This window comes from Argiope bruennichi, chromosome 2, assembly GCF_947563725.1.
Source record: "Argiope bruennichi chromosome 2, qqArgBrue1.1, whole genome shotgun sequence".
In the NCBI taxonomy this organism is placed as follows: domain Eukaryota; kingdom Metazoa; phylum Arthropoda; class Arachnida; order Araneae; family Araneidae; genus Argiope; species Argiope bruennichi.
In genome coordinates, this window is record NC_079152.1 from 133,003,271 (window position 1) to 133,019,890 (window position 16,620).

The following is a 16,620-nucleotide window of genomic DNA, read 5'->3' on the forward strand; positions in this document are numbered from 1 at the left end:
TGAAATAACTTAAGAGATGCTTCAAATGTATGCTATTATGTAGATTTCTCAAGCATTTACTTATGAAATAACTCATTATTGCTGCATCAATACCTCAGTTATTATCTTATGATGTTTCTTATAAAACTTTTTCATACAATTACTGCATACTGCATTTTTATTAGTACACTAATTGACGTTGCTCTAGATTAAAATCTTTTCATATGTAATATCGCTGACAGAAAAACTACTTTTAAATAAAATTATAATTTATAAAATAGTTTGAAATATTTACCATATAATTTTAATTAATATGAAAATCTCAGTTCAATCAGATGATTTAAAGAAAACACCGACAATTAATTTTCTCCACAAGTTTTTTTATATTTATTATATTAGTATTGAACATTTTGTTCATAAACGTTGAAGTATAAGAAAATCTGTGTCCAAAACGATGAGTCATAATAGATAACAAAAATAGAAGTATTCTCAAAAGACATATTAAATTAAACGAGATATTAAAAAAAAATAGGGGTTGAATAATTAAAATTAAAAAAGATATTTTTTGTTAATTTCCAATTAATAGAATATTTAATTAATGTTTGCACTTTGAAATGCTGACAGTATTTTCTCATAATTTATATTATAAGTATGCAAATTTTGGTTGATTTCAGCCCAGTTCTTTAGGTTGAGATATAAGACATACATACAAATAATCACGATGACTTTTATTTATATCAAGATAATACACATAATCAAAAACTACAATATACAAAATCAATATAGTTTTGGTGCTGCAATTTATTCTTCTTTTGGAACATCTGTGGTAACTTCTGTTGTAACTTCTCCTGGAGCAACGCAGCCGGGTTGCTTGACAATGATGTGCTGCAATATTAGTTGCAAAATTAGGCTCGAGATGATGGTAATATTTTTTGAATTTCAAACATTTTTGAACCGACAAAATGAAGAAGTTTTGATAAAGATCTATATTTTTTTTTTAAATTTCATTTCACTTAAATACAATTAAACGTACATGTATTAATTTTTTTCGCAAACTTTAATAAGAGAACACAAGGTCTTGTCTTTGCTCGACTAGATGAAAATAATAGGTTGTTTTCAAACTATAAATCGCAGATTGGATTTGGGAACTCACTACATTTGCTGTTGCCATGATAAAACCTTTACCATTGATATTTAATGAAATCTAAAGTTGATAATACAGCTGAAAAACTAATTTCGCCGAGAAAACTGCTGTATAAAGCTGAATACTATATTGATCTATTAATAAGTATTCGATGCACACAAAAAAATTTTAATTTTGAGCAATAATAACCAATATTTTGTGTAATAAAACTTTATATTTAAAAGGAAAATTAATTTACTTCCAAGAGCAGTCTGGAAACTCATCATTTATCGATGGCGTGATCTTTCGTATGTTCAGTATTTCAATGGTTACTGTCCATTGGTATCACTAACTGACTACTCCGATCCGCCCGTACTTACAAGGTCCAACTGAATGACCGGACCACCGCGAAAGCAACCCTTGCGAAAACTTTTGTTGAGTCCTAAGGGCCATCATCAGCCACGGCGCAACCCTTCCCTTAGGAAGTACGTCCAGTCATCGATGGGAGGTAGCAAACCCCTCCTTTTTCTGTACCCACCAGAACGCGAAAACCAGCCACCATATCAAAAGCTTCTCCACCTCCTTTTTGACGTGTCCCCCGGTGGGACATTGTCCATTGGTATATAACACCTTTTAAATTCTGAAAATATAAGCGACCTAATTCATATTACGCTTTGGATCATGTCCGTAACTGCTGTGGTAACTTCGGAAACTGAAATGTCGTCTTGGCATTAGTTGAATGTCTAATTATTCATATAATAAAAAATTGCATACATGGGAATTATTTATTTCCCGTGAGTGGTTTAAATTTCCGATATTTTACCCAAATGATCTTCTATTATTGACAGTAAATATCTTTAAAATGATGTGAATCCAGAATATCAAAGAGTGGAATAGTTATAATATGCTTTGAAAATTTCGGATTAGGAGAAAGATAAGAGCAGAAGAAACTTTAAGAAAGTCTAGCAGTAATGTCTATTATTATAATCATATTTTTAAGTTATAGCCAGTGAAACGTAGCATTCTTAATCTGTGCAACGAATACTTTTTTTGTCCCTCGCCGCCAAAGAAACTTTACCAATATGGTAACATTCTTTAGAAATTTCGAAAAACTTTCTTCTTGTGAATATCGATTTTGGAGAGACACGAAGTATTGTGAAAAGAAAAATTCTAGTTCAAATTTTAGAGAATACCATTTCACTCTCTGTTCTGAATAGAAGCGTTTTAGTACGAATCAGATTGGTTTTCGGTATTTGGAGCTACCTTTCAAGATTTATACTTAAGTTAGAATAAGAAACATTTTATATTTTAAACTTATTGAGATAACTAAAATTCGCGGTTACGTTTATTTATTTATTATTATCGACACCTAAATAAGAAACTAATTGTATTACTTATAAATATGGAGATAACATAAAATTTCGACGCGTAAAAAAGGAGAAAAAAAAAGCTAATAGCTATTTCTCATATGTTTTAATTATAAATTTCCGTATTACATCCTTTACATTCTAAGATTGAAATAGTATTTAGTAGAGAATATTAGACTTTTTGTTATCTAATTTATAATTGATTATTAAGCAGGGTCCACACGAGACCAACTATTGCGCGCAATAGAAAATCACGCCTGCTTCAGAAAGATCACGTGATTGCAATGAGACAATGGCAAATAGTTGTCCCGATAAGACAGCCATTTCCTATTATCCCTTTGGGGTCACGCGATGTTTCTGAGGTAGACGTGGGCTTCCAAAGCGCGTAATAGTTGGCCTCATCTGGACGCTGCATTATAAATGATACAGAATATTAAAAAAATAATTTTTTCACTAACATATGACATTGCTATTGTGGCATCAAAATTTAGTAGTATTATCGTATTAGTCGATTAGCTGATTGTTATTTTTTTAAAAGATTAAAATTGTGCATTGCCATTAAGAATATAGAAGTATGCGATATTTCAAAACTCTTGTACATAAGAAAAGGAGCAAAAAATCAAGAAATGAATAGCATTTCAGGCGCATGAAATGATTATAGTAATAAATCCCTACACAAATTGGCACTAAATTGCGGCATTTTATATCGGAAATATATGTCTCGTAAATAGCAGTTTGTGATAGGTAATTCAATGCCATATGAAAATTTCCCAAAGCTCATCGCCAAATTAATTACCATTCTGCAAGAACTGACAATCCGAATAAAAATGTTACTTTCATTGATGTTTGTAAAAGTAATCTCTTCATTTCTGACTGCTATATATAGTTCAGAATTTTAAAAAATAAAGATGAACTTACTTCTCCAATCTTGAATTCCTTATCAGGCTGGCACTCTAAGCCTTCCTTGCAGGGACACATGAAGTGGTACATGTCTGGTTTCTCATCCTCATCGGCGTCAATGATTGGACAAATTTCACCTAAAAATTACACATAAATTCACCTTTATCCCACATGAGTAAGTGCTCATTATAAATCTTGAGATCAAGTAGCGATATTTTTTGTTTTGAAACAAATGGTTGTCTATTGATAAATTTACTGGTTTTAATGATTGTAAGTATGTTGATTGGTAAATTGGATGTGGTTTAATGATTTAAGAATCATCAGTGGCTATATTGTTTAAAATCGTAAAGCTAAGATTTGGCCAAGCTAAAATAAAAAAAGTACTGCTAATCGACTGACACAGCAAAAAGATTTAAAAAATTACATGAATTTAAAATTACAGTAATAAAATTAACCGAAATGTAGGTGTATAAGCCTACATATTTCATGTAGATAAGAAATTAGATTATGTTGAATTTTTCTATATATATTTCAAGTAAAAGTTTAATCGCACTAAAATTACTTCATCTATGGTATTAAAATAGGGGCGTTCTGTATGAGTGTATCAAGTAGTTGATGTCGTTTGTATACAGAAGAAAGAAAAAGATTCTACAAATTATTGATGATATTATTGTTTTATGTCTATGTATGTACGGACAATACACAGCCTTGCGAAATTTATAATTACATCACTGTTTAGACAGAACAAAAATCTTTAATGGATAATTCTAAGCCATATAACTTGTTAGAATTTTTTTCAATTCTTCGAACTGGAAACTCATTTATGTATTTCACATGAAAATGTCGTTTCTCTTTCGAGAAATTCGGGAAAAAGAAAATGAAACTTTGTATATAAATCTCGTTAAATGTCTCCATAAATGATGTTGTTGCTAATACTTTTAATATGAAGCCTTTATAATCGGATATCGGTTTACACCATTTCGCATTTAAAATTTATAATTAATAATAGAGTCGGTTTTTACCGTTTTCTTTAAATTTTTTACCCTATTTAAAGTAAGCAGATTTCAAAGTAAACAGACAAATGATTCAAACATGTCTGGAATCATTTGAAATGTATAGTTTATCTAATTTTCTGTATTATGCTTATATTTATATTAGATATTTAAATATTAAGTAGTTTTTCTTTCATAAAAAACTGTTTGTAATAATTGAAATATAATATTATTAGTAATGACATTTTAGATCAAACAGATAAAATTTAATACGGAATATTTCTGATTAAAGTTCGTATTATTTATAAGTCAGAACTTCTTAAGGTGCAGTTTTTCATAGTTAAATTAAATCCAATTTATCTTTATTTTCTTTCATTGTTCTTTTTATTCGTATTTTAATTTTTTTTTATTTCGTGCTATCAAGATACCTTCCTGTCCCTTTTCTTTTGAGCTGCATTTCATAAAAGTTTGTTTTTTGCTTTTATAAATTAAATATTTACTATGGATCAACTATTTACTATTCAAATATTACTATGGATATAGCTGTAGATCAAATATTTACAATTCAAATATTACTATGGATATAGCTGTGGATCAAATATTTACTATTCAAATATTACTATGGATATAGCTGTGGATCAAATATTTACTATTCAAATATTACTATGGATATAGCTGTGGATCAAATATTTACTATTCAAATATTACTATGGATATAGCTGTGGATCAAATATTTACTATTCAAATATTACTATGGATATAGCTGTGGATCAAATATTTACTATTCAAATATTACTATGGATATAGCCGTGGATCAAATATTTACTATTCAAATATTACTATGGATATAGCCGTGGATCAAATAATTACTATTCTCAAATAATTATGCCTTTTATCACTGTTATGATTGACATATAATAACATGATTGAAGATACTGATCAAACCGACATGGAAGTGTATGATACATATTTATAAATTCGCCTTTACTGAAACTCACTATCTTGCTGGTGTACAGTGAAATTATAATTCAAATTTTATAAGGATTTGTCTATTTCTTTAAGATCCTTGAAGAACAGAATGCTTACCTTCTTGTTTGTACTTCTGGCAATGACCTCCGAACCAAGACACGAGGATGAAGTTCACGCAACATTCATCCTCTTCACAATCATCATTGCTCTTGCATCTCTTTGCCAGTACTTGCTGTCAATAAAATAAGCATATAAATATTCTGGTCAATTCTTTAATCTATCTGGTCAATCTTTAGACACATGAAAACTTGGTTTAAAATAGTAAAAATCTTCGCAAAGAATTGTGTTTTATTCATGTTTGGTTCAACAAACACGAAAGATTTATCTCACACAATAAAGATTGTTAAAAATAGCAAATGCTTTTCGTAATGCCAGTGATCTGTGTAATACTAGTTACAGATGTTTTTTTTTTTTTTTTTTTTTTTCACAAAAACATGAATGATTCAAAAAATATATTGGTACAATTCGGTTTTAACGGCGACCAAAAAGCGCCAATAAAAAATTTTGCCAAATTATAAAAATTTACTCAAGTTTCTTATTATTTATAATGAAAAACGTGCGAATCACATTCTATATAGTTTAACAATTGAAATCGCCAAATCGGCGAAATTTTTTCTTTGCGCTTTTTGGTCGCCGTAAAATCCGACAAGTATTAATATATCATTTGTAATTTACTACAACGTGAGTATTCAACAATCAGGATTTCAACATAGCCAATGAGATGGTGTTCTAAATTTAAATAGAAAGATTAAAGGCTACACTCAGATTTGCATGAAAATTTAAAATAATTTTTCATTATTGCCATTGAAGATAGAAATTTCTCATTAAGAGTTACAGGTATACAATCGAAATTGATTTAAAATTATAATCGATTAATAATTATAATTGTTGATTAATTTTAATAAATCAAAAAGATTTTTTTTCTTGAGTTTAAGTAGATATTTCACTAAATATTTTTATTATCTTATTTTTTAAAGCGTTAACTTTTTCTTTTTTTTTCAATACAGAATTTTAAAATGCCTTTGAAAAAAACTTACATCCAGGAGGATTAGTTGCCTGAGTTTTGTACAATCAAGGTTTTTATTTTTTGACAACGAATCTTAAGTCTTAACCATTAGATTGCATGAACTAAATATCCGATTTCCTTTTAACTGTTGTTAACATGAAATTCTACTACTCATCATATAAGATTGCTTCAAACTGTTAATTGTAGCTCCAATTTGTATAACTTTGAATACAACTGGGGTCACATAAATTTACAGTCATCACATTTTACAGATTCCACAGTAAGAAGAAGGTAGTTTTAAAAAATCATCTTCGTTTTCAATGTTTCTATAATATTTGATGAATAAATATTGTAAAAGTTATTTCTCATTTATTATTGATAAATGTTTCCATTTCTAAGTTATTTTTTTAAAAATCTCAACAAGAGTTTTCCGATGAAAATACCAATTTTTTACCATCGTATCCAAAAAGCACCAATACAAAAAAAAGATACTAACATCTGATTTAGAGTCTTTAAAGTTAAATTATCTAGTTGCCCATGCAATAAAACGTCATCTGATGTTTACTTTAATAATTTTAATGGTTGAAACAATATTTTTAAATAGCATTTTAATATATGAAGTTTTATTTTTTTTAAAAGAATATGAGTTTTGAATAAAGAACCATTGCAGTAAATTTTCTAATATTTTTATATCTTGTCTGAATGCCATACAAAACAAACAAGTCAAGACAAAGCATTCACGTCAAATAGTTTGCAAATGCATTACAACTTTCTAGCATAAGTGGCAGGCATAATGAAGGCAGTGGGATAGTATCTTATAAACTAAATTTTTTTCATATATCACTGATCCAATGTATTCCATTTACTTACTGATGCTGACACGACGACTAAAGCTAATACGATCCACTTCATGATTGCTGATAAAAGATGTCCTCAGATTCTGCTTTAAAATCAGAATAGTTGAGTCTCATCCATTTTTTTCTTTATATAGGAATTTCAGTAATACTTGAGACTTGTCATGTGCTTCCTATTTTTGATAAGAAAGAAGAAATTATTAAAATATGTGGTGATAATTTCGAAAGGTAAAAGAATTCCAGAGAAAACATTACACGTGTGTGCGGATTTCTGTTATTGCTGTTGCACCACAAACGTGGGGAAAAGGACATCTGCTTTGATAATGGGGCAAAGGTGAGGGAATGGACGCAAATGTTCCCAAGATTTGAAAGTATAAACACCATCTTTCTCATAAACATTCTATTCAAATGGATTTTTTTTGAAAAACTTAATCAATGCAAGAATTTAATATTTCTTTTATAAAGTCATCACTTATGCACAAAAATTGTGTGAATAGATATTGTGTTAACCACAAATGATTCATGTGAGGAAAACAATTGATGTTAAATGTATCTGATTTTGGAGTGGATGAAAACAGGAACAAGAAGAACTTATGCTGTTTGTTTGATTTAAAATAATTTATTAAGCTGATAATAAGTATGGTTTCTTTGAAATAAATCTCTGGGCATTATTACCCATTTTGAGCTTCGAAATGTTAGAAGATCAAAGTTGGCAGTACGTGAAACTAGAAATCAAAACAGAAATGCAGATTTCTGATATTTTCGCCTATGCCTTCGAAGAATCAATTAATTTAAAAAGAAGCTACATTACAAAAGCAAAATTTATAATTTTTATTGTATTTCTAAATATTTTTATTGCAATCAAAAATACTACATTATCATATATAGAATGGTTCTGAATTTAAATTTTAAAAGGAAGCTAAGACAAAAATAATACAAAACCGTACAGTAAAACGCAAGTGGACGAGCTAGAAGGTGATTCTTACCAGTGCTGTTGTTGGATTTGATTTGAAGTTCCAAATGTGTACAAAGAATGTAAAAAAGCATGCAGATGTTGAGATAACAGATATGCTGATCTTGTCGCATCCTATCACCACCGCTGCGAATATCATTGAAATTCCACATATTTTCAAAAAACAATATAAGTTCGTAAATAGCTACTATTAGATGCATATGAATAGGAATGGTAAGATGTTTGAGCAGTTACTATGAAAGTAGATATGTGCATGTATTATCCAAGTGTACATTATTAGCAACTAGCCGCCTTTGACGACCAGCCGATTCGCCAGTTTTAATGCTTATTAAAATGTTCAACTAATATATTAAGTAACTTGTTCTCATAATAGATTTTTCAACAATATATTTTTAAGCTTCAAATTTTGATAGTCATTTCATTCACTTATACCTTTATGTAGACCTTAAGCCGTTCTGTTCATTGTACTTACTATGCATGTCTCTCTAATTTTCAATTAGCACTTGTAAAATTCAATTTTAAATTAACGTTGTTGTTTATAATGGCACTTGTCATGGACAAGCTCGCTGACGAAGTCAGCGATTTTAAGCCAAGGGAGCGTCTCTTGTTTTAGTAGCGCCAACTAGGGCCAAGGGTACGTCTTAGCTACTCACGCATCACATTCGCTTGAACAACCCCTTTTTACAGGGGGCACATTCACCATCTCACAGATAGAACAGATGAAGAACAACCATGCCCGAACCGGGACTCGAACCCAGAATGCCCAGGTCACGGGGAAGACGCGCTACCCCTGTGCCAGAACGCCTTCAAATTAACGTGGAAACTGCAATTCATATAAAATATTAAACTGCAATTATTATTATTATTATTAAACTGTAATTAATATAAAATATTAAACTGTAATTATTATTATATTATTATAATGACATATTTTAATTTGAGTTTTGGTTAATATGATGGCAACGCGTTAATAAAACTTAATTTTTTCCCATTAACGTGCAACGTGCGAGTGAAGCTTAAATTTTATTTTTATTTTGTGCGAAATAAATTGTTGAAAAATATGATTAAATTATTTTTAAAAATTCATTAAAAATAAAAATTTAATTTGTTGTTTAAAACATTAGCATCATTGGAAATATTATTTTTTGAACTTCAATATGATGCAAAAATCAATTTTGTGCTGTTATATTTTTGGAAGTTATAGCGTAAAAACGAACAAATTTCGCTTAATTTTTAATTAATTAAAATTCTAATTAAAAATTCGAAAAATCGCTCCGAGATGCACATTGCCGACCTCCAAAGTATGCATGTTCAAAATTTGGTACTTGTAGGGAGAACGGTCTGGCCTGTAGAGCGCCAATATATACACACACACATTAAGCTTTATTATAAGTATTGAAGAAGAAATTATCATCTGTTATGGGCATACTATTTCTGTTTTCGTAGCTCGTAGCGTTTTCTATAGTACAATTATGAATGATCTGGCTTGTTATTTTGTTTCCTATCTGCTCTAATATTTTGTGCGCTAAATTTTGTATCGTCTTGTATGTGATTTAAACATTCTGCAATACTTTGCACAGCTAAAAAAAATATTTTTTTTATGTTTTTTCTTTATTATTATCTAATTTTTACTATACATTATTTATTTTTGATTTATTTGATTTGCTTTTATCTATTTTTCTATTAATATCATACGAGAGGACATGAATAGTTAGAAAATATCAAAACCGAATTATTGTAAATCAACTGTGTATATTGAACATTTTAAATTGTCAGAATTTTGTTTTATTCTGTTTCTCTTACTTAATTTATTTCTAATTTAAGTATCTATTATCAAATATAGATATGAATAAAAAAAAGTCATTTTTTTTTTTTTTACTCATTTGGTATCCGAATTTCAATAAAATCAATTGAACTATTTAAGTGCCTTTAGTACTCACAATTCAGTAAACTCGTCAGGTTTCAAAATCAAACGCTTTGACAAAGAGTTTCTATCTTGTTCAAATTTATAGCTATGTAAAAATATATGGTTCTAAAATATCTTTTAGAAAGTTACAGTCTGCGGCACAATCATCTTTGCGCAGTAGACTTTTAATCTCGCCAACTCACACTAAAACAACCTTTATTCCTAGCTTCTTCTGTTCTATAACAGGAGACCCCCCCCCCCAAAAAAAAAATGAAGAATGGGGAAGAAAAAGCTAAGCTCAAAGAAAGTAAGCAGCTCACACAGTCTGTCAGGGAAGTTTGAGGGGAAACATGTCTTTAATAACGTTAGTGGACCGACAACATTAATCAGGTCCCTAAGCCCAAAGAGGACAAAAATTATTTCCGAGTAGAGCGGTCTGGCGAGCTGCGTTTAAAACTGATTTGTCTCTGTCACCCGGATATAAATTTAGCTTTAGTGGAGACACCGCCGTTTATGCCTATCTGTTGAATGTGGTGGAGTTACAAATTGTCTGAACCACGGAAGTCACTCTGTTCCTAGGGAAGGAGATGTACAAGACACGGTTTATGTTTGGGAAAAGATGGTGGAAATGATTTGTGAGGATTGTCGGAGGTTTTGTATGGCTTGTGATTGCAGTGGCATCGTTTCTTTAGCTTCGAATTTATCATATTCCCCCTAAAAATTATTTTATTTCCACAATATTTTTAATTATATGTAATCAGAATTTTTTGGGAAAGAATAATATCTTTCGAAATTGAGTTCAGTTTCGAGTAAAACTTTTTTATTGACACTTTAAAACCTATCGTTTTGAAATTTTATGATAGTTGATATGCTTTGCTACTTCTCTTTAAGGATCTAAAAAATGAAACTAGAAAGTTCTGTATTTGCAAATAATAAAAAGGACTTTTTTTAAGCAACGACTTAAGTAGTTAAGAAAGGGGCGGCAATATGGATGCCTCATGCAGCCGTCTTGAAGGGGGAGACGCACCAAAACACTTTTTAGTTTGTATGATTATTCTGAATGGAAAATTTTTGGAAGAACGAAAGAATAATGCCTTGCACTGGGCGCCATCTAAACTTGTCAGATCGATGATGACGATTGGAAGAGAAAAAAAGTATATTATATCTAGTTATTTCCACTAGGCCACTGCTTTTCAAATTATATATTTTGCCTGAAATAAGAAATTTATATTTTATTAAAAGTCTAGTCATTAAAAAATTTTAAACCATTAAATCCGATAGAATATACTCATAATCTAATGTTATATTATATCTAGTTATTTCCGCTACGCCACTGCTTTTCAAATTATATATTTTGCCTGAAATAAGAAATTTATATTTTATTAAAAGTCTAGTCATTAAAAAATTTTAAACCATTAAATCCGATAGAATATACTCATAATCTAATGTTATATTATATCTAGTTATTTCCGCTACGCCACTGCTTTTCAAATTATATATTTTGCCTGAGATAAGAAATTCGTATTTTATTAAAAGTCTAGTCTGTAAAAAAATTTTAAACCATTAAATCCGATAGAATATACTCATAATCTAATGTTATATGCAGTATATATATTGTTGCTTTATGCATATCCTTTGATAAATGCAGCTGACTTGTGCGCCATAAATTCTATGCCTTATAGATTTACATCTATCATTATATCATTTTTTAATTAGACAACCATAGGAAGAAAAATTCAATTTATTTCTCAGATTTAAGAACTATCGCTCGGTTTCTAAATTATGATAATGTTCAAAATTTATGATCTGAATAATGAATGAAAAAAACACGAAGGCAAATCAACTTTTAAACGATTTTCTTAAAATCGTGAAACAGTTTTAAAATGGGTCATAACCAGTCATCTTTGGAGATCAGCTAATTCAGCAGATATATTTGATGTGTTTAATTTCAATTAAATCTCTTATATATAACTTGATGCACATGAATTCCTCAACAAAGAATTTTTAAACATTAAATTACGTCAGACATTAAAGCCGTATCATTTTAATGTCTTTACTCATGTTGTAATTGTGCACATGAACCTTTATAATGGTTGAAACCTCCTTTATAGTGTCGTTAAAGTCTTAATTATCAAGATGGTTTATTTCGAATTGCAAGCTACATTTTGCGTTATAAAAATGGGCAGATAATTAGCATAAATTTTAACTTTCAACAATAGAAGATTATCACGTGATTAAATATTGCATGAAACAAAGAAAACGATTTGAAATTCATGTCAATAATGAAATCTGTAGGGAAAAATGTTCTGAAACTTTTATAAAGCTGTCAAAATTTAGAGAACAATTACTGGGCAATTATCTGATATCGTTATAAAGACAATTTTTTAAATTTTAAAGTGGTTTCGTGTCATATTTCGTGAAAAAAGGCTTAATTTCAGCTCATTTTATTTCAGTAAAATTAAAATTTCATAAAAAAAATCGTTTTAAAGTTCACAGTTTTTACATTCAAAACTATTTCTATGTCAAGTTTGATTGTTCTAATTCGAACAATTTGTTATCTAGAGTGCCAAAACACCTTTATTATTAGAAATGATAGAGATGATTACCATGAGAAGTTATTTAAAGTTAAAACAAATATTTATCATTTCTTACATTATCTACATATTCATTTATTTATTCTCTAGTGTGATGAGTAAGCAACTTGTGTTGTTCCACAGTTAATATAAATAATTTTTAACGAAATTGTTTCAATATTACTGTGAAACTGCTTAAAACATTTAGAAGCTTTGTTCAGTAGATTTGAAATTGTCGAGCTCATATGAAATTTGGTACAAATTAAATGTCCGGTTCAATAATGAAACCTATTAGTCTTAAGTATGCAAAGCGGCAAAATATATGTAAAAATGGCCGTGGTGATGTTTAACTGGTGACCAAAAATAATTCCTAAACATATATATCTAAAGAGAAAAACTCAAAAAAATTCGTGATTCAATTTTTGATGTGCAACGAATAACAAATACAGTATATCAGCTTAAAAAAATTCTTATTATTTATTCAGTATATTAATTGTGAACTTTTAAAAGAAGTTTAAGCAAGCGTTCCGAATACATTCCGGTCTGAACTGCTAGCTTTCACATAGCTGAAGCAATTCAAGAACCAGCGGGTGTGCCTCACTGAAAATTTCTTCCCGAAACTTCTTGATGACCGCCTGAAATTAATTGCCCCAATTGATCAGATTTAGATTTTCAGAGTCGCACATGAGATTTGTGGACTTCGTAGTATTATAGTCAGCAAAACATGTGCTTATATATTGTTAACTACATTCCATTGGTAAATAATCGTTGTGAACGAACTTATTATTAACACGTGATCTTTGATGAGTTTTTGACTCTGGGATGTGGTTAATACAAAACTGCCAGAAAACCAAATGCGCATTTTCGACGCCTTTTTTTGTAATCATTTCAAATTAAACGTTATACAGAATTACAGCTGTAACCAAAGATAACATATCGAATATAATTTATTCAAATCATTTCGTTTTGGTTTATCGCTTTTACACTTATGCAAAATTACAAGCCATCAGACGCTTATCCCCTTGCTATATTTTGCTAAAAATTTGATGCAGATCTTAACTTAAGATGTTATATCTGCGTATCAATTTTATCATTCCAGCTGTTTTCGTTTGAAGTTATCGTAGAACTTGTATTCTGACACTCATACAAAAAGACTTCCTTTGAATGAATTTCATTTAAAATTGATAAAAATCTACGGATTTGGTGTTATGAATTTAAACCAAATTTCATTCCTCTAGATGTAATCGATTTTGGTTAACAGTTACAATTCCAAAAACTGGGCCTTACTGGCTTAGAGAGGTCTGGAACTTTGAGGTGCATCAAAATTTGGAACGGTTTTTTTTTAAAAAATAATTGCAATATTTTCTGTTTGTATACTTTATTACAAGAATGTAAAAATGAAAGAAATATCTCTGTCTGTCACTTAAATATCCTTCCACAATCGAAGTTTAGGATTTCCCTTTTTTAAATTCTTTAGCCAATCATTTTTGAGAACGTCTATTTATTTATTTTTTTTATCACACAAACGAAAAAAAACTTTTAACACGATTTTAAAAGTTCGTAAATGCTAAAGGAGGATATATAGAAAATTCATCATTTGTGCCATTTTGCTAATTAATAATAAAAAAAGGTCATCTTTTATAACGTCGCACTTATATTTGATCCAAAGTTGTAATAGCAAACATCTCAGGTACATTGAAAAATGAAATCATGATATCACTAATATCAAAGTGAATCTGTAATGAAATGCAAGAGTTGTTAAATTTCCAAATGATCTTGACAGATTACATTCGCTGCGTATTATATAGCGTTACAAATTTGTAATATTGCTTCTCCTAGTAATAATTTGTATGGTCAGGAAGAAAGTTTTACAGATAATTGTAATGGATTTTGAATGGATGCCGAGTCAATAATCTCTGATCTTGTCAACATCAAAGATTCCAAAAATTACAGGAATAGTGGCGATAACCCCATTAAGATGTGAGTTATGGCATTTGCTCCAGCCACGTTTATTCAATATCTTGTAAACTATAAAAACTTAAAAGACAGAGTTGAAAAGTCAGTCAGTATTGCATCAGACGAGTCGAAGGAGACGAATGATTCAGTGAAATCTCTTACCTACACATTATGCTATTAAGGCTGTTTATTATTTATTTGCAGCTTGTGTGCTGCTGTTACTTTAGGTGCTCATCTTGTGTTTGATTACTTGTGAGTTCGTTATTTCGTATAAATGGAAGCTTCGTCACTTGTTACTGAGACTTTTGCGTTTTTCACAATGCGACGACAGATAGATTTTGGGATAAATGATTAACAGTATCGTTCGTTTAAATAAAAAGGCAATATCTTACACTAATTTTTTGAATTCTGAGAAAATGTCATTTATTACTTGAGTCGTAAGCAATATAAAATAGTTTGGATGATTAAGTAATCGGATAATATAATGGTTTCTTGTAAAAACGGTCTTGCACTGGAGAAAACCTGCCAAATTAATCAATCCATGAGGGACCATCAATAACTGACTCACGTAATTTTGTACATAGTAATAAGGAATTCAGTAAGTATCAAACGAAAATGAAAGTATTAATAGTTTATTACTTTTCGGCATAGCTGTCATTCATGTTGAGACCTTTGCCCCAATACTGAATGAATTTGAAACACCGCTCTCACAGAACGTCGTCGGTCTATACGAAATCATCATCAAAGTCAAACTTTTGATACATGAAAAATAAATTTTCATAGATTAAACAGATGAAATTTGAGGCAACCGAGTCCAGAGATGTACGATAAATGCTCCAAAACTTCCCAACTGTATCTTGTAGTTTTGCAGAAATAAACCAATGGTGTTCTGAGACCGAGAATTTTCACATTATTCCTGCTTTATGACAAATACCTCAGCTCTACCGAAAGGTTATAAATTAGTAATACTTTTATTTCCGCATTACATTATTGTTTTATATTATCGCCATTACTTATTTTTTATGTTATCACCATACATATTGTTTTTTTATTCTCGTGTGCAAAATTTTATGCATTACTTATTGATGCTCCCTTGTACTTTCCGTTGAGTAAATGATGTTCTGTTCTAACCTTTTATTTCTCAATGCCAATTCGGATTTCAGACGAATGCGAATTGCATCAGTTTAGAAGCACAAAGTGAAAAGTAATAATACTTCAATATTCTATAGCTTTTGAATAAATGACTTTAATTGTCGAATAAATTAGTCTATATTTTATAAAAACACATTATTTTTTACGAATAAAATTATTCCGTGAGTTTATATAGTAGCGCATTCCGATGAAAAATTAAAATAATTTAGAAAAATGAAATTTAATCATATTATTCTTGTTTCTAAAATTTGGATTCAATTCCCCTTTCACATTATTGCTATAATATGAATTCCACTTTTTTCCTTCGAATACTTAAATATTTCATTAAATAAAGATCTATATCTATTGAAACTATAACTTATATTATCTATTCCACATATTAGTATTGATTACTATAATGCTATATATAGGATAGCAATTAAGTTATGAATTAAGAGACTAAAATTAGCAATAGAAGCATTTCCAATCAACACTAAAATGTTATATAATAATGGTGATGTTAACTTTCATGCTTCATTGAAGAATGTGGGAATTATTAGCTTCATTTACACGCAATATTTAGGAGAAGGATGATAATTTGCTAAAATATATAGGGATTACTGCAGCTTAATATATTTTTATTGTAGAATCTCAGAATAAAGATAAAGACATTTACTTTCTGTCCACCACCACCCCCAAAATTTTTTTTTTTAATTACTGAGCATTTTAATTGTTTATCATTAAGTAATGTAATTGTTTTTAAAATAATACTCATGCAAATTTTTGTATCTTTTGAATAATACAAATGATTTTATTGAGTCTTTGCGTAAA

The 16,620-nt window shown here is 29.5% G+C and overlaps 2 protein-coding genes across 3 annotated transcripts in view; one reads left to right on the forward strand and one right to left on the reverse strand.

Annotated features, from left to right (window-relative positions):
- The window catches only part of LOC129962384 (voltage-dependent calcium channel subunit alpha-2/delta-3-like), a 452,772-nt gene that overhangs the window by 142,969 nt on the left and 293,183 nt on the right, over positions 1-16,620 (forward strand). The gene's annotated exons all lie outside the window — the stretch shown is intronic.
- On the reverse strand, positions 693-7,426 carry LOC129962396 (toxin CSTX-20-like). Its single transcript, XM_056076152.1, has 4 exons — positions 7,267-7,426; positions 5,448-5,562; positions 3,388-3,506; positions 693-864 (listed from the first exon to the last, which is right to left on the reverse strand). The coding sequence occupies exons 1-4, from the start codon at positions 7,306-7,308 to the stop codon at positions 781-783; spliced, it is 360 nt and encodes a 119-aa protein (XP_055932127.1). The 5' UTR covers positions 7,309-7,426; the 3' UTR covers positions 693-780.